The 18,908-nt window shown below is 40.0% G+C and overlaps 1 protein-coding gene across 1 annotated transcript; it reads right to left on the reverse strand.

The window, feature by feature from the left end:
- Positions 1 to 2,326: 2,326 nt before the first annotated feature.
- snx30 (sorting nexin family member 30) lies at positions 2,327 to 18,658 on the reverse strand. Its single transcript, XM_042395590.1, has 9 exons — positions 18,298 to 18,658; positions 13,685 to 13,900; positions 11,226 to 11,336; positions 10,945 to 11,103; positions 9,643 to 9,832; positions 8,340 to 8,539; positions 6,247 to 6,336; positions 5,690 to 5,842; positions 2,327 to 5,182 (listed from the first exon to the last, which is right to left on the reverse strand). The coding sequence occupies exons 1-9, from the start codon at positions 18,430 to 18,432 to the stop codon at positions 5,105 to 5,107; spliced, it is 1,332 nt and encodes a 443-aa protein (XP_042251524.1). The 5' UTR covers positions 18,433 to 18,658; the 3' UTR covers positions 2,327 to 5,104.
- Between the last annotated feature and the right edge of the window lie 250 nt (positions 18,659 to 18,908).

The following is an 18,908-nucleotide window of genomic DNA, read 5'->3' on the forward strand; positions in this document are numbered from 1 at the left end:
CTAGATTCACACTTTCATAAGTCGTCTGACTTTTAACCTTTCAAACAGGTTTGATTGATCAGGTTTTTCCTGTGCTGAAAATCAGATTTTCTCTTCATGTGTGAATCTACGCAAGGAAGAAAGGCAGGAGGGAAAGATGGGGACATTTGGCGTAGAAACATTTGATTTGTACTCTCCCCTCTTTACAAGCTTGTACAGTGGTGGCCATTATACACGTCCCTGTGAGGGGATTTAACCTGGATTAGTTTTGCAGATGATCCCTTTCTTAACATTAGAGAACCAAAAGGAAGCAGAAAATGTGTCTCAATCAACTCGTTGCCAGATCATTTATTATCATTTTTGGCAACTGAAAGAGAGAGAACTCAACTGAATATAGTTTTTTGTTAAATTTTTTTTTTCCCAGCAGGCTTTTCCAGAGGGTGGAGCTACGTATAGTGCAACAATAAATCAGCAGGCACACAGTATAAGATAGGGCTTTTACAATGGCTATGAGTAAGGATACGTAAATTTGTTGAAGATCTACCGTTGGAAATCCAATAAGCATCTTTAAACCACACATTAAAAATTGTAAAATTGTATTACTTACAGTCTGGTTATGCCAGATTTAAGTAGCAAATCTCTAATCCCTTCTTAAATGTGTTATTTAGATATTAACTGGAACCTCAACGATGAACTCCTGCTTCTTCTATACAAAATAGACTCAGCTGCATCATATAATTCAGCTGTACATTGGGCTATATTGTAAATATATTTCCATTAACACTAAAATAAATTTCAGTCTAGTGTGAATGATTCCAAAACTTGTGCATGCTCAGGTCAGGTCACTTCATCAGCTTGGTACAGTTACTTCATTTACACCAGATAGCAAAAAAGTCCGTGGATGCACCAAGGCCTCTTTTTTGTTTTGTTTTTTTTAAAATCACTGCTGGTAAAGATTCACAGTGCTTGGCTGTAAACAAACAGATACCAAGTATCGATCTGATCCAGTAAAAAAAAAAAAAAATGGAGCTAAAAGTGATCAAAGCTGTTTTTTTATTGTCCATTAGTTTATTTTATACTTTTATCATGTTTGCTACATTTATTAAAATATATTAAAAGAAAGGGACAGCAATTTCAATTTGTATTGATTAACTGGGTGGTGACTGACAAACACAGTAAACATTAGCTACTGATTGAAATTTTATTTTCACACAAAAAAGTGGAAATTAAAGAACCAGTGTGTGGGATTTAGTGGCATCTAGTGGTGAGGTTGCAGATTGCAGCCAACTGAATGTGACTCCCCTGCCCTTCCGAGCATGTAGTAGAACCTACGATGGCTGCGAAACGCAAAAGGCCCTCTCTAGAGTCAGTGTTTGGTTTGCCCATTCTGGGCTACTTATAGAAACATGGTGGTGCAACATGGCGGCCTGTTTAAGGGGATCCACTCCCTCTGTAGATATGAAGGGCTCATTCTGAGGTAACAAAAACACGATTCTTATTTTCAGGTGATTATACACTAATGAAAACGTACTAATGAATATTATATTCCATTTCTGACAAGTCTGTTCCTTTAGATGCCACTATATTCTACACCCTGCACCTTTAAGCCAGATGCTGCTTACTGTCTCATTTCTTTTGGTGTTCCTGCTACTATGAAATGCATGAAATGGTGAACAGATTTTGTAGACTATACTGATAAAAAACCTGTCTGGATTAAAAGGTACCCTCTAGAGTTTTCCTGTAAACAAACATATTTATGTTCACTTTTTCTCCCTGGAACAAATTGTGCGTTGCTTTGAGATACAAACAAATTGGGGACCCACTCACAAAAACAATGTTCCATATCTTTACTAGTGGTCAAACATTCTTTAGGGTACCTTTAACTTTGCTTAACAGCGATACATTTACCCTCCAAGAGTTTAAAGTTCCAGTTCTGTGCTGTTGCTAATTGAATGAGTAAATTTGGCTGTGAGGTTTGGACATATTTGTGACAATTAACATCAACATTTGTTGTAATTTGTAAACACTTGTTTCTGGCTTTTTGTAGTGAATTTAAATATTCTGGCATTACAGATACAGTATTTTAGCCTTTTAGCATCCGTGCATCCATAGTACTGTCCTGCTGTTGCTGCCTTGACACTAGACCACAACACTTCTAACTGGCTGCTTTCAAAATGCCTAGATAAAAATTTCCTTCATGTGTCACCTCCCTGACTTCTGTTAGTCAGAGGAGACAGTAGCTGCTTCATACATTGCTGGTAATCAACCCCAAAGACTTGTCAAGAAATAAAATGATGCTAAAGAAATGTTTTACCGAACAGAAACGATAACATTTGTCCAAAGAAAATAAATGTTTCTCCCTGTTTATTAGGCCACAACACAAATGAACAAAATCAGTGTCTTTGTTATTATTTCCTGACTCTGCCCCAGTCATCATTTGTCACGTTTTTGCATGTCAGCATCCAGCAGTACAGCTGAGTATGAAGAAAAAAAAAGGAAATTCAAATGACTCAGTAGGGATCTTTAACCCTCAGCAAACTGCAACTAATTTGCATAAGCTGATTTAAAGTGTGTCCAGTGTCATTTAAACCATTTCTTGAAAATAATTCTGTGATTTAGACATTGGGAAATGCTCATGAAGCAGTAACCCTTGATAGCCACTAGATGTCACTGTTTAACCAAAGTTACTCATCATTAAAAGAAAAATCCACCCTTCAGTGCAGCAGCATAACTACAATACATGAAATAGTCGTCCCTTTTTCCTCTATACAGTTTTGCTGTTAATCTGTTATTATTAAAATGACATTTGGTTGCAGAAAATATTCCAGCAATCTGAAACAACTGTAAACTCGTTTATTGTTGTATTGGCTTTTCTTCTAGAACTTCCATTTTGCACCGTTACTAGAAATTCATCAAAGAGGAGACACAGAAGAAAAAAAACAGGAAACATTTATTCTATTCCTCTTGGTATAAGTGTCACTACCGGTACAGTACCATGCTCTTCATTTTGAGAAAAGTCAGATATCATTTAAATAAAGTGGGTGCAGCAAAAATTAAACATTACAGAATATCTGAGAGTGGATTTTTCCTTTAAAGCAAGGCCATATCAGCAACAGTTTGACTGAAATAAAAAGAGGAAACTAGTGTGACGCAAAAAAAACTGTTGGTCATACACGCTGCAGTGCAAATACAGCTGAGCAGACAAGGTCGTCAGCCTGCTCCGTCAGAAGCTTCAACAGAAGCAAACTGCAAACAATTTCCACATTACTCAGTCATTTAGTCTCAAACTAAGAGAAATAAATTGTTTTCTTAAAACAAAACACAAAAGCTTTCAAACTAGGGTGAATCACACCACTTGGTTTTGAAAAATTTCACTTAAACGTCTCAAATTGCTGCCAAGTTTTTCCCTATTTTAAGAAAACAAAGAGTTTTTCCAAAATGTAGTTTTTGCAAAGTCTGTCTTTGACCCGAGGAGCATTCACAAAACTAGTGTTGTGAAAATCTTCAGTTATCCAGTCCCTCAGGTGTTTACAGAGATTTCCCAGAAGCCTCACTGCTCTTTGGTCCTCTGTGTGCCAGCATCTATGAGAAATTCCCTGATTCCAACTCAGACAGATGTTCACCTGACAACTGCACTATGCCAAAGAAAAACAACTTTTTTAAAAAGGTTATTTCAGGTCATATCTTTCAGGAATTTTCTATAAATGTGTGACTAAGGTGAATTACTGAAAGAAAATAACATTTGATTGTAAAATGTTCATCAGAAACACCTGCTTGTTTTCATTTGTCTACAGAGAATTCATTTCAGTGTAGCAATGGATTCTTCACCTTTAATTCCCTCTCAGTGTTTTTCATTATCTCATCATGTGAATCTGCCCAGTGTGCCATTTAGCATCCTCAACTGACTTAAAGCCTGTGCATCAAGGTGAGAGGTGAAATCATTACTGCAGGTAAAAATGGCCACGTTAAAGAAAACAAAAGAAAACAACATATATACATCAACAGAGAGGTAGCACAACGTTTAGCTACCATTTTCAAAAGGATGAAAACTATCAGCAGGTTGACCACCGGGTGGCGCTGCTGCACTGTACAACTCCAGAACACAAACGTATAACCAAATCTGCAGGTTGTATCTGAGCTCAGCTTCATAGAGTAAAAACAAAAAATGATATCACTTTGCTGATCAAGCTCGGCATTCAACTCAGACACAAACACCTGTGTCGTCATTGTTAAACGCAGCTTTTCTTCCTGTCTATTTATCTGTAAGGGTGTGAACCAAAAACACATAAAAGAAATCCTAAAGTTTCCCTTTGAAGAGCTGACAGAGAGTTCTACAGATGTCTGATTTTGACATCTGTCGCTACACTTCCTACATTTTTTTCCGACCCTTCTGGTCGAACACAAGGCCATGTCGTGAAGCTTTGATGCCACAATTTCAAGTTTCTGCAAGTTGATTTTCATAGTGGACTGAGATAAATGGAAGCAAGGAAAACCGTTAAGTCTGAGGGTCGGCAGTAATGGTGAGTATAACAGAGTTAATGGGCTGAAACATGAAAGAATAACCTGTGTGCCCTTTAAATTAAGATATTGAAAAATATTTTTTAACATGTGTCTTGTGTCTTTGGAGAGTTTTAGTGTTACATTTTCAGCGGCTTTTACAGCCTGACAGGAGGATGCTCTGAATACTTTATACTTCATGCCCACGCAAAATATCCTTCCAAAAAAAACCAAAACTTTTCTGCAGCGTTGAAGAATTAAGCTTCACATTCAGCTCAATGTGAAAATGGAGAGAAAAGACTGAAAACACGCCTCTTGGAGACTGTTAAATAAGTAGCGTTGGCAAACGACTGTTAACTGGAAATATGAAGTAGAAAAAGTCAATAAGAATGACATAAAACAAAGGAAAATGTCTGTACATAGTAGGTCTCTCCTCTTTCCCTGCTGTCCTTGAACGCCCCATTCGTTACCTCCTTTGCAGAGAGACGACTCCCTTCCGTACAATCATCTCATGGGAGCACAGGGGGCAAAGTCCAGCAGTTAAAATCTGCCGCCCGGTTGGTCCTTTTCCTTGGCATGAGAGAGTGTGTGTGTGTGATACAGAGAGATACTGAAGAGATGAGATGTTTCAGTTCGTCTCACTCGTTTTGTCCTCAGTCTGTTTGTCTTGGAGGAGAGTTATGAGCGACTCCCACGCTGCCTGGCACTGTGGAGGGTAAACGGATGAGGAGTCAGTTGACAGCAGTGGGGGAAAAAAATGAGGTGAAAGGGCAAGGACAGGGAGAAGTAATGATCAGAATTATTTCCATATAAGTGTTTGAAGATTTTTGGACCTGTGAGTGTGAACGGGGCCTTTCTGTAAGAGCATTCCTGTTGAATGAATCTACAACAGCCGGGTCATTTCAGCTCAGCTAGTGCTCTGTTGGATCTGATCCCTAAAGATCAGCTTGCAACAGATACTAGATTATTTAACAGTATTGATTTACTATTTGTTTACTATGGAGCTGTACTTTGAAATAAAGTAAACTGATTGACAGCGACCGGGGCTTTGTATCAAATGTCAATACTTTTTGAGTACCAACTGAACTGTGTGCACAGCATGTGAATACACCCTATAAAAAACATCTGATCAATAATGATGAGACAATTAAACCTTCCAAAGAGATCAAACTCCATGCTCGGCACTCGTGGTGCTTTACAGCGGCCTGCGTACCTTTTCATAGTGGTTGATGTTTTTGTCGGCCATGCCGGTGAGAAGCTGCTTGAAGTCTTGTCTCTTGTTGCTCTGCCAGCGCTCCCAGTCCGCCTTCAGGTCAGCGTTGAAACACTCCACTTTGTCCTGGCATTTCTCTACCTCCACTGGCATCTAGGAGGGAGACAGAGACAACTACAGCTACATGGGGCCTTGAGAGACAGAGACAGAGACAACTACAGCTACATGGGGCTTTGAGGGGGCTTCACACTACAGCTTACAGGACTATAAGCACAGGGGTCTGGGTGGTGCAGGAGTGTTGGATTGGGAGGGTTATATGAGAGAATACTGACATTTGACAATGATTTTCACCCGACATGAAAGAATGTGGTAGATTATTCATCGACTGTTTAAAATGCTTGTACTGAAATGCTTAAATGTCACATTGTGTGTGTTCAACAGAGAGATTTCAGGGATAGAAAGTTTTGGAAAACTACCGACACTCCCGGAAATGATAACAAGTGAACGCAGCAGTTTTAAGGCTTCCAGATTCAGTTGAAAGGAGGGCGGAGACTTACAGGCGTTCTGTCCTCCTGTCTGCGCAATATGGCTGCTTCCAGTCGCCCCTCGTACTCCGCCTGGCTCTGGTCTCGCTTCCTCAAAACGTTCTGCAATCAACCAGAGAACATTTATCATCTTTATTTTTACATTGTTACTGTGACGTCTACTGACATTGTCATATATCTGAGAAAGACAACATGTGAAAAATATGAAATGGAGAGAGAAATGCTGAATCAGGAGCTCAGTGAGGACAGGATGTGACTCAAGCAGAATGTCAGATGCCATTTCCTCTATTCAGGGTTAAAGGTGACTCGGCTAAAAGAGGGTAAGTCAAAAAAGGATCGACTGTGAAATTGAAATTTGTGTTTTTTTGTGTATTCATTTCCCTTCTAGATATCTTTCCCATTTGTTTCCTGTCATAACTAAATGAATGATGTACAAACAAATGATGATTCTGTTGTTGTTAGCCTTCTTGAAGGGGAGATACAGGACCATGGGTCATTGGTGGATTACTTTTTAGCTTGGTGTGTGGAGTGTTTCCTCAATATAAATGTGTCAAAAACAAAAGACATGATCATTGGTTTCAGATAGTCAACACTCAGCCCACTGCCAACTGTTATAAAAAGGTGCTGACACTGACCTAGTGGATAGCTACAAATATTTGGACCTCTAAAAAGGTACAGCAAAGATTGTTTTTCATGAGAAAAATGAACTCTTTTGAAGCTATAGTGCAGAACGTCTGTTACATTTAAGCTCTGCAAAATGAGTTCACACAATGCTGATTAAGCCTATCACCGCCAGGTAAATCTCTCTGTATTTCACAGTATACAGAGTTTTTAAATCTGGTGTCTGTGGTGACATTCCTGCACTGGTGCACCAGTAGTGATGCGTTTTACATCAACCAAAAATGATTGGGTTAGCCAGAGCTGAAGGGCGTCCATAAAGCATGTGCACCAGAGACTTCCGCCAGCCGATTCAGCTAACTTCCAGTTTAGCCCTTTGCTAAACTGAGGGATAAAATAATTTAATCATGCGGCAGGGGTTTGTGACGCTCAAAACCATTTATCCATCGTTTTACAGCTGCGACAGTAGCGATGGGAACCAGCTCACACAAGTATTCACAGAACTTGAGTTACATCCAGGTAACTACTACTTACTCTCACTGCCAGAAGGGGGAGACAGAAGTTCCACACTGCAACTTTAATGTTTCTTCTGAGATGATGACACTCTTTTACAGAAGACTTGTTCAATCTGTTTTAACCTTTTGTATTACTGCTTGGTTTGGAGACCTAAATCTGTCCGATAAGAATAGACTTGAAAGTCTTGTTGAAATGGACAGTAGGATTTCAGGGAGAAGTCAGGTCAAGCTTTAGTCATTTATATCAGGCAGGTCCTTGGACTGCCAGGACCATCCACTCCAGAGGGAGTTTAAGCTGTTGCCCTCAGGACGTCGTTTCAGGGCACCCAATTGGAGGACTAAAAGATTCCATGTCTCCTTCATCTCAAGTGCTACTGATATGCTTAATAGCAAATAGCACTCTGGCTGTATTCCTTGCACATTTATACTTGGTATGAATTTCCATTTCCCTGCTCTAGTTCTGTGATTTAGTGTGCTGATATGTTGTTGATGTTGTCTTTTTATATTCAGTCTTTATGTGAACCCTGGCTGTAAAACACATTTCCCCTAGTGAGACAATAAAGATGAACCCTGAACCTTAAGTAAACACAATGTGTGTGTACATTTACATATTTATGTTTGTACCTTCATACTTAGCAGGTGAGCTAATATTTCTTCTCCCTAATTTCGACTTAAAATTCATGAGGAGATGTAATGTCATGTTAAAGCGTGGTCTAGGAAAGTAAACCTTCAACCTCAAACTATATGTGACAGAGCACTGCATACCACATAAGCACCATGTCCCCAAATCAATTCTAACTATGAACATTTGTCACATGTCATACCCTTTTCTTTCTCCCCTTGTTTCCTGTCTACCTGAACACTATCAACTATCCAACAAAGGCTAAAGTCATATATTTTTATCTACCTTTAATCACATGTCACTTTTTTTCCATCTTCAAACAAATATATATCTGCCCTCGTCCTTCTCACCTTCATGGACTCTATGTAGAGGATATACTCTCTGAGTACGGGCAGGAAATCCTGGCTCATGTTCTCACTCTGGTCAACCAGTGCTCTGCAGCACGTCGACACGCTGTCGGCCACGCCCTCAAGGGGGCGCTGCAGCTCCTCCTCCGACCCCGCCCAGCTGGAATACACGGTACCGTACTCGCGTAGCTCTGTTAGGTACTCTGGTGGGAGTGAGAGAGAAAAAAAAAAGTGTTTCCTTCATAGTCGGGCTCTCACTTGAGTCTAGATTTTAAGCTTTAGTTATAAATACCCTAGACTGGGGAACAACAGCAGAACTTATACAGAGGGATCGATATCGATATTGTCTATATTTGTCGATTAGACTTGACAGAGGGTGATGGCTGAATGCCAGTCTGCTGAGTCAAGCATGCATGGCATTTGCTTTTTTACACACACTCTGTCAGCTCATAAGCCTTCATTATCTACAGTCCCCCAAGAATTTCTGTCTTATCTTCACAAATATGGAAACAAGATTCTTTCGTTTATACTGCAGGGTTTTAGGCCACATACTGCAACACATCTAAAACCTGAACAGATGGTGACAGTGAGTGTTTTTTTTACATGGCAGACGATGGTATAACGGAGTCCCCTGTCATGCATGAATTAGGTCTGCAGTTATCAACCAGGCACCCTCAAGGCCCAAAGGTCTACGGGTTTTTCACCAACCGAACACTGCAGCAGCAGATTTCACAGCAAAAACAAGAAAAGTACACATTGCTGATAGACTCATACAAGCTAGTGTTGGCAAGTGTGAGGTTAAAACTGAAGCATTTCAGCTAACAACAAGCACAATGTGGCAAGCGCAAGTAACCAACTGCCAAAAGTAGGTCTACTAAGAGAGGAAGCAGAGTAAAAGGAGGAATATCATGGTCATGTTGCAAGCAGCACACACTGCTGTTTCTAAATGTTTGCTTCCTGGTGCCTAAAATATGTGTCTGAAAAGAAAGTAGCTGTGAAGAAGTGGCTTCAGCTATGAAGCCAGTGGAAGTGCTTGCTTATCAGTAAATATTTGCCAAACCAGGACCCCTTCAAATGACAATAGAATAGATAAATATAAGATAGAAGAACAGAAGCAACTGTTTTTTTTGTTTGATTGTCAAAATAACACAACAAAGAAGGAACTGACTTATAACCAGTTTCAAAACCTGTAAGGTCTTCTATATGTGAAAGCAGTATTACAAATCTAACGATGATTAAGGTCTAAATATGAGTGTCAATCACCATCGAGAGTTCAGATCATCAGTCTCCTCCATCATTCTGTTACCTGACTGCTCTTTAAGGATCCTCTGAGCGATGCGGTCGATGGTTCCCAGTTTCTGGGAGAAGGTGTCCAGGTACTCTCCCATGGCGCAGAACTCGGCCGGCCGTGCTCGCAGCTTGTAGCCTCCGGCCACGTGCTTCACCGACTCGCCCACCTTGGTCAGCAGGGCCAGACCCTGACGCTTGTTCAGGTCCTGCAGACACACAGTGACGCCAGGCCACATGACGTCAAGAATCCCACCACAGAAAAGAGCTTATCTTAGTTATTTTAATGTTTAGCAATCAATTCAAATCCATAGCTATCAATAATCTATTCTTCTCTTCTAGCCGACACACTGAAAATGCCGACAACATGTTGAGAAAACCCAACGCTTCGCTTCTCTTCTGTTTTATTGTCTTTAGTGGTTTATCACCCAGATTTTATACAGCTCTTGTGTGTTTATTGTCTTTCTTTTTCTGAACTTAATTATTTTATTGCAGAAGCAACCTAATTTCCCCACAGGGATCAATAAAATCTTGTCTTGTGTCTCAGCTACTTACACACAAAATGTGACCGATTGCAGACATGGAAAAACAAAAACAAAACACACACACACACACGCATGCACACAAGCAAGGCAGCTGAAGCTCTATGTTTTATGGATGTGTTTTACTAGAGGATGACTGCTAAGATTCATCTCTTTTGATTTGCATAGCATCACGCAATATGACATGGAGCTGCATAAAATAAATTGTAGCATGTGACAGGAAAAGTACTGACTGTCCACCCGGTGTTCCTGAGTGACCCCAGTTTATAACCTTCAGAGAGAGAAAGCCTGAATTTGGTGAGAAAATAAAGACGTTTGGGACATGCATCAGTATCTGTCCTTTTCCTTTTTGTGCATTTTATTTCTTGTGCTATAGTCATGCGTCAATAGGACTACTTTCCTCTATGGCTCACTGTAGCTGACTTATTGACTGTTTATAGTGAGGTCTGGCTGACACCAACTAAACAAATTTGAAAACGACCAACTAGGCAGCCTGGGGCAGCAGATGCTGGTGGCGACACAGCCAACAGTACAAGAAAAATCTGACAAATACAAACTGCTGCATCAACAAGAAATAAAACAGTTGTTGTTGTTAAGGTGTGGTTATGGACATTAAGTCTGAAGAAAGGCCTGCCATTAATATAATCAAATGGGAAGAAAGTTGAAAGAAACCTTAGTGCTGCTTATTCAGAATGAGTTAAATTACCCGTAAAAAGACAAAAATGTTGCTAAAAGATGTCCTGTGAAAAGATGAACATCCCACCTGTGTTTGGTCTTACCTTGGCAGACAAGAAAGCGTTTAGATGCGGGTTGAAGGAGAGGACGGGGTGGTCAGCGACTCGCTTCAGGAACTTGTCCAGAGCTTTCATCCGCGTTTCCACGAACTCCTCCGAAAAACGATCCACCACGCCCTTCATCACGAACTTCTCTGGCAACGGCTGGACACAAAGAGAGGTGGTGGAGGAGGAGGAGGAAGAAAGAGGAGACAGGAGAATATAAATGAGGCGTTTCTCATTAGAAAAGCAGGACTGGACGCGGTGTCGAGGCTCATGTGACCTACGGGGATGAGGTGGGTCGGCTGGCTGTCCTCCAACTTGATCCTCAGCCAGTCAAAGTCCTGGTAGCGTCGCCTCACACAGTACTCCGGCAGGTCAAACTCTATCCGCGTCGTCTGGAGGAAAAGACACAAAACCTGAAGCCTCCAGTACACACACAGACCATTTTACACTTTTTAAACATTTAAACTAAAGAAAAACTCTTCTTTGTGAATGCTGACAAGCATCCATTTCCATACAAGTATATTTGAATAATTAATATTCTGAGACCTCTAATAGAAACATAAGTAGTATGTTAAACCTAATTATGTAATTACACCACAGTGAAATGAAAATTCCACTTAACCAAAATAGCTGGCACTCTTCTACATCAGCCACAATTCAAAACACGGAAGTTAATATATTTAATCTATTATCAATTATGTTTCCTGTCTCCAGATTCAGCTCTTAATTATGGACTACTGCACCATAATTTTGTACATACACCTGATGTTGAAAGATACAATTTATCTCCAGGAGTTTGAGTCGTTTAATCATTAGTGCGAATGAATCATAAATCAGCCATTTATAGTTATTTATTAGTTTAGTTGTTTATGATCTCTCTTCATCATGTACATATGAGTGAGAGTAGAATTCATGCATGTACACATCTGACTGGAGGGTGGCTCTGTTCATCTCAGTCCATACAGTATTACTGTACATGCTTACTGACCTTGAAATATAGCTGACAGTGCACTTGCACACATGCACTGACACTCCACTGTTAAAAGACCTCACACACACACACACACACAAACACACACACACTCTCTCAATTAACACTTTGTGTTCATATTCGGCTGTGATATTTGTCTAAGGCCTCTGAGCCAAAGCACCGTAGTTCACATAGCAACTGTCGTCATGACGCCACCCGGCGGCTTCAGGTAGTGTCTCCCTCTGAATCTGTTTCTTTCATTACACAGTGGAAGAGGCCTCCGAAGCTATGACTCTGTGCTGATGAGAGTCAAAACAAATTCTTTCAGGTGGAGTGGTGGCTCTTCCTGCTGTTTACCAGGAACAGAGGATCCACCTGGTAAATACAAGTTGTTGTTTCTGAATATCTTTTTTTTTTTTTTACAGGAAGGTGAAGGGAAAAGCGTTTTCCCAAATGTAATTCGATCTGTTCTCTCATTCGTATGTAATGGTGCCCTACTACGTTACCAGTATTCTCTTGTTCTTATCCCAACAATAATACATACAGTACAGTTTCTTTCAAATTATGTTGCTGTTTCATCACAAGTTCCTGCTAACATTAAAAAAGAAAAAATGCAATTGTACCACTTATTGCCTGCAGGTGGCAGGCAATAAGTGGTCTGAAGGTGGCGACACTGGTGCGTCTACGCCATGGATACAGTTACTAAATGTGAGCGAATGAGTACCATACCATCAGGTGCTTCACATCTACTAATGTAGAAATTTAGGATAGCCATATTTTATATCAGATATATTACATTTTATAGAACCATACTGGTAGTGTGGCATGTTTTAGCCCATTAAACACTAAATGCATGTAATAACATTGCAGGACACCATTTTCCAAGACAGGAGGGCTCAACCTTCCTTGATTTAAGAGTAAGCTACTAAAATTTAGTAGCTTTAGCAAGCAAACATGGATGTTGTGGAAAGTATCATATAGCACCTGAAGAAGTTTCTCACGTTGAAAACATTACTGCACATCTGTCAGCTTTAACTGTCACTGTTGCATATCAAATTTTCCTTGTACACACTAATAAAAGGTCTGTCTTATAACAATAGTCAGGTGTCCATATGAACACTGAATCAGGTATTTCTTGCTGTAATCATTCCTCCTGTTCATACTGACCATTAAGAGATCTCTTCATAATGCACTTTCAATGTAAGTGATGGGGGACAAAATCCACAGTACTTGTTTTTTTGCATTCAAAAGTTTATCTGAGGACAATATGAGGCTTCAGCTGTCTGAATTAGTCATACTGAATTGATTTATTCCACAGTTACAGTCTTTTTAGTCAAAAATTCCCTCTTTGCGTCTCAATGGACAGTGTTTTCCTGTTCAGCTGCAGTGGAATGACTGTAACAAAAAGAGGGACTAAAAAGGCAGTAACTTTGAAAGATATTGCCTTGATTTGAATAATTTGGAAGGCTGAAGCCTCATAGTAGCTTCAAATAAACTTGAAATAATTTTTTGCGCAGAGGGAGGGCTGTGGATTTTGTCCTCCATCACTTACATTGTAAGTGCGTTATGAAGGGATCTTCTAATGGTCAGTATGATCTAGAGGAATGAAGACACACTTAAAAAATTGTAACCTATCCTTTAAGGAGACTTTGTAAAATACAAACAATGACAAATAATAAAAAGGACCATGTATGATAACGTATGATGGATTTCCAACTTCCATAGTAACCCATTTAGACAGTGTTACCATGACACCAGCCAATAGCAGACCTTGGTGGAGACTCTGTAGGTGATATAGGTCTCCATGGTGGATACGTGCTTCTTTGGGTCGTCGACTGTGACAAAAAGGTCGCGGGTCTCCATGGAGGCGTAGGGGTCCCGGGCGTCTGCTTCCAGGTCGTCGTCCAGCTGCAGCCTGTTGAACAGCGAGGACGCGGAGGCGGGACTCGACGTCTCGACCGGCGTGCCGTTGGTCAGCCCCGCTTCCTGCGTGGACAAACATATATGACACCATGGTGACACCAAATTCAGATGGGGGAAAAAAAATGCAAACAAAGAGCTGATAGATTTTGATGCTGATGGTGATGCAGTTGTTTCTCTCTGTCAATGGGGCTCTTGTTGAGGCTGCTGCTTGCATGCACACCCCGCATCATCTGACACAACATCTCTATTCTTGTCTGTCTAATTGAATGATGGACGAGAGGAGAGAAATGGGGCATTTGCGGGATGAGGATACATTTCTACAGTTTTCATATGAAAGATACCAACTCTTGGAAAACAGCAGCTAGTTACACCAGAAGTAGGTTTACTTAAGAACACATTTGTGTTTCATTTTACTACAACTGTTAGTGGATGTTTGTTTTTGCCATCAACAGATGATAAATATTTATTTTCTTAAGAAAGATTTTCAGTTTACTGTCATTTTTTAACCAAAAAAAGCATTGAATCATCACATCTGAGAAGCTGAAACCAACAAATGTTTTGGCATTTTTGCTGAAATAATGACTAAACCGATTAATTGATTAGCAAAATAGTCGCAGATTAATTTTCTGTCAATCGATTTATTGACTAATCATTGCAGCTCTACAGTGCATTTAACTTCAGTACCCGGATCAACAAAAACAAATCTGATCAGTATTAATATCGAACTGATGCTAAACTATTTATAGACTATTCTAGGATGATCCTCTTCCACAGATATGCTGGTGTAAAGTATGTGCTGTCAGACTCGTTCTAGCACTTTCCATTTTTCTGTTTTCTATAGCAACAAGTAGACAGCAAACAACAAATATTGCCTGCAGGCTCCATCCAAACACAGCAAGAGTGCTCAAAAAAGCTATAAAAAAAAAAGGCAAATAACTGGACAGAAGTGGAAGCTGTGGATTGTGTCTCCTTGAATGAAGAACCACCTGTGGATTTGGACATGTTATTATTAGAGAAAGGAGAATTATTTCCTACTTCTATGTCCCATTTCATCTCATTTAGCTTCAAAAGGATATAAAAACACATTTCTAAAACGGATCAAAGACATTTCACACATTTAAATGGATCAAACACACTTTTCTAAAAAGGTGTAAAAACATAATGAGTGGAGAAACGTGCATGCTAAATTTTAATCTCGCACATTCAGAAGAAACTCTGCAGGTCTCAGTAGACAAACAGCAGGGACAGCGAGCGACAGAATGTTAAATACAAACACTGACCAAAGTGTAAACACTGCAACGGGAACGAAGGTAAAGCAGCGAGGCAGCACGGCTTCATCCTCAAAACTGGTTCTGAAAATAAAACTACCGACCAAACCTCCAACTACAATCTGATCCTGCCACATTTGATTTTTATCTGAACTCTTCAGGACATATCTTACCTCACATGAGGAAGGAACTACTTTCTTTCTGACACAGGTTAAGGTCCGTGTCATACTAATGTTCAACCGCAATCACTTTTCTGCTGAACACACTTTTTTTTCTTCTTAAATTGTCTGGAGTGGGCATGTGTGCAACTTCTCAATTCAATTAGTGTCAAGAGAAGTGCTACCCTCTGTGCCCCCTCTCTCACTCCATCACACTGCGACTCCACACACACACACATTTACTTCACAACACTCTCGCCATCTTTGTGCGATACACACAGAGACACACAGACAGGCTGCTGACATTGAAAGTGTTCTTTTTACACCGTGGTGCTAACCTGCACTGGTAATCACAGTTCAGATAATTGCATTGCGTTGCATCATTACATCACTGTGAATGAACAACCAGGCCACCGCAACACAGTCACGCGCAGACAGTCAGCGAGAAAAGAATCTGAAAATGTTATACTGGGAGAACTTGATCTGTTTTTTAATACACAGTAGAGCTGGAAGATGCGTGAATGTAATATTAATATTGTGGAATTGGATGTGTGGAATTCTGGTTTTTTGTAATACTTATATGTTGCATTTATTTTTAATTTTCTAAACATATATAAGACAGTTTTAACTGAGAGAGATGAAGGGTGAAAAACTTGCACCCAGTTGATAATCATATACACATGACTGTTTTTCACAGCAGGCATTTTTGACTTGTCATGGAAGGAAAAGCACAGGTGTTACTAATGACATTAATGATATGACATGTGACGATGAGCTAGCATGCACAATACCAGCACCCTGAATCTGAAGCAGCTGAATTAAGGGCTGTGACTAACTAATTATTTTCATTATTGATTGAAGAGTTATTTAGTCTATAAAATGTCAGAAAAAGGTGAAAAATGGCGATCAATGTTTCTCGAAGCCCAAGCTGACGTCCTCAAATGTCTTTTTTCCCCCGACCAACAGTCCACAACCCAAAGATATTCAGTTTAATATCACAGAAGACTAAATAAACCAGAAAATATTCACATTTAAGAAGCTGGAACCAGAGAATTTGACTCAAAATTATCAAAATAGTTAACGATTAATTTAACTGCTGGCAGCCAATTGCTTAATGGACTGTTGCAGCTCTATGCTCAATGGAATTCATCTATCATCAATCTTATTAGTTACATCTGTGCTTTTTCCTACTGTGACATATCAAAATGCTCGATCTATGAAAATAGCCAAACTTCTACTCTACTATTATTGATGAAAAATGAGTCCAAACACACACAAAAAGGAAAAAACAGCTAGAGTACACAAAGTGAGGTCAGTTCATTATACTTCCTTATTCCTGAGAAGGACCATATAAAAAGTATTGTGTATGTAAATATTTAAAATATGCAAAAACAGCAGAGTACACTTGGGGAGCACGTACATTCCCAAAGGTGGCACAATACTCTAAATGTATCACTTTAATAATGAGAAGTGTTTATAAATGCTAAATCTGCAACTGAATCTGGATTTGCATAAAAATACAGTTTATACAGCAGTTTTTTTTCGTTATAGTAGCCTGAGAGGCACAGTAGGTCAACAATTATCTACACATGGATCCGGATCCATGACTGAAACTAATCTAAGATGTTCCCTGACCCATGATCTAGCTTTCCACCAGATTTTATTGAAATGTGTTGACAAGTTGTTTAAATATGCTGCTATCAGACTGGGACCAGAACCATTAACTTCTCGGTGGAGGAGGTAGTAAACGAGGAAACTATTGCCGAGTTCTCATTTTTAATTTTGCCTCTGATTGGCTCTGTGTTTTCATGCATTTAAAAAAAAAAACACTAAAAAAGGAAAGTACCTTTACCTTGAAAAGTAGCTTTGTTGGACAGACATATCATAGCGTCTCCTATTGGTAAAAATGAATTGCAACAACAAGTGGTTAACAATGTTTGATTCCTACAGTGAAGAGAAGGAGGAATAAAAGCTTTGTGGTTTGTTTGCATGACCCATGTTGGTTTACACGGCACATCTGGGCTGATAATGATGTCAGGTCCTGTTTTTTTTGGAATGTGGAATGAGAGAAATCTGTTTTTCTGATAAAACCCATAGCTATTGCAACACATGTACACACATAAAGCTATTTATATGCTGTGACCACATTACAAACACTGAGTGCTTTTTGCTTAGCTTTAGTGAGATCCTTTCCCCTTCTTTGGACTGCAATAAGACTTAACTGAGGGAGTGTTTTTGGTTGGGGGGGGGGTATCTTTCTTCCAACAGTAAATTGACTTGCAAATCTCAAACGGTTAAAGATCCCCTCCAGACATGTTTTAAAATGTATATAAAATAATCTACTTTGAATCATAATTTGTGCTGATATAGTTTTTCAATAAAAAAAACTTTGATTATCTTGTTAATATCCCTGAAATTACATCTACTCCTTATTCAGGAGTTTAACTGCGGGACACAAGATGTCTTTTAATTCACTGTAACCTCCATTTTCAGTGTTTGTGCACCGGAGGCTTCAAGTTTCCACATCACACTTGTGTCAGTTGAATACTGGACCAGAATTGGCATCCAAATTATTTGTGATGTCATGAATCCTGCTTGTAGGCCCACCCCTTAAAATCTGATTTTCAATGAGCACAGAGAAACTTTCCACTTCTCAGCAGATAAATATGAAAACAGTCTTCTGGTGTCAAACTCTGCACATACATCATTCTGCACAGTGAAGCTCAAACATTCAACTGTATGAACAAGAAGGTAAACATATTTTTGAGTGGAGGGGGACTTTAAGCTTCACCTCTGACCTCATGTCCTGGGCAGCAAATCACGAACACAAATCATGCACATAACATTCATGCTTTTCTCAGTTAAACTTCCATCAGTGTCCGACACTTATTTGATGAATAATTAAGCCTATGAACACTGGTACCAGCCTGAAACAGGTTACTTAATAGATTTTAGTTTGGTTAACCGTCCTCTCTCTCCCTCTGATTGTTTCAAACCGCCGAACCGGTGTCGGTGAAGCCCGGGCAGACCCTACCTTGTCCACTCCGACGGTGACGGTGACATCTGGCCCCGGGGAGAGCGGCTCGTCGGCGGCGGACAGCGGGTGGAGGATCTCCGCGATGGGCTTCTGCCCCGAGCTGGCCAGGCCTCTCGGAGCGCCGACACTCATGCTGCGGGAGGCGGGGAGACGTTGCCAGGTGTCGGGGGAGGTAACGGCTGTCCGGTTCTCCGCGGCAGATAGAGTGAAAACAGACGACAGGCTTCTTTTTTCTCCGCTCAGGTTCTGCTCAGTTGAGATGTTACACCCGCTGGTTGGTCACAACTGTCAGCTGACTCCTACTGCGCAGCTGCGGAGGTTGAAATCACACGAACCCGGAGGTAAACATATGTGTCACGTGACAAAGAGCAACGAATGACACGCGCAAGATCGTCTATTGAGAAGATCAGTGAACTGTTGAGAAAACCGCAAACCCTGTTCATTTTATCAAGTTTATTAGCCAAGTATGCAAGCAACTAAGATCAAATGAAAACATTTGAAATTTAAAATATATTTATACAACGGAATAATGATAGTTTTGAAATGGAATGTAAAACTTGAAATGAACTATTGACTGTACAAAAGAAATATGGACAAAGAAATGAAGT

Source organism: Thunnus maccoyii, chromosome 19 (genome assembly GCF_910596095.1).
Source record: "Thunnus maccoyii chromosome 19, fThuMac1.1, whole genome shotgun sequence".
NCBI classification, from domain to species: Eukaryota; Metazoa; Chordata; class Actinopteri; order Scombriformes; family Scombridae; genus Thunnus; species Thunnus maccoyii.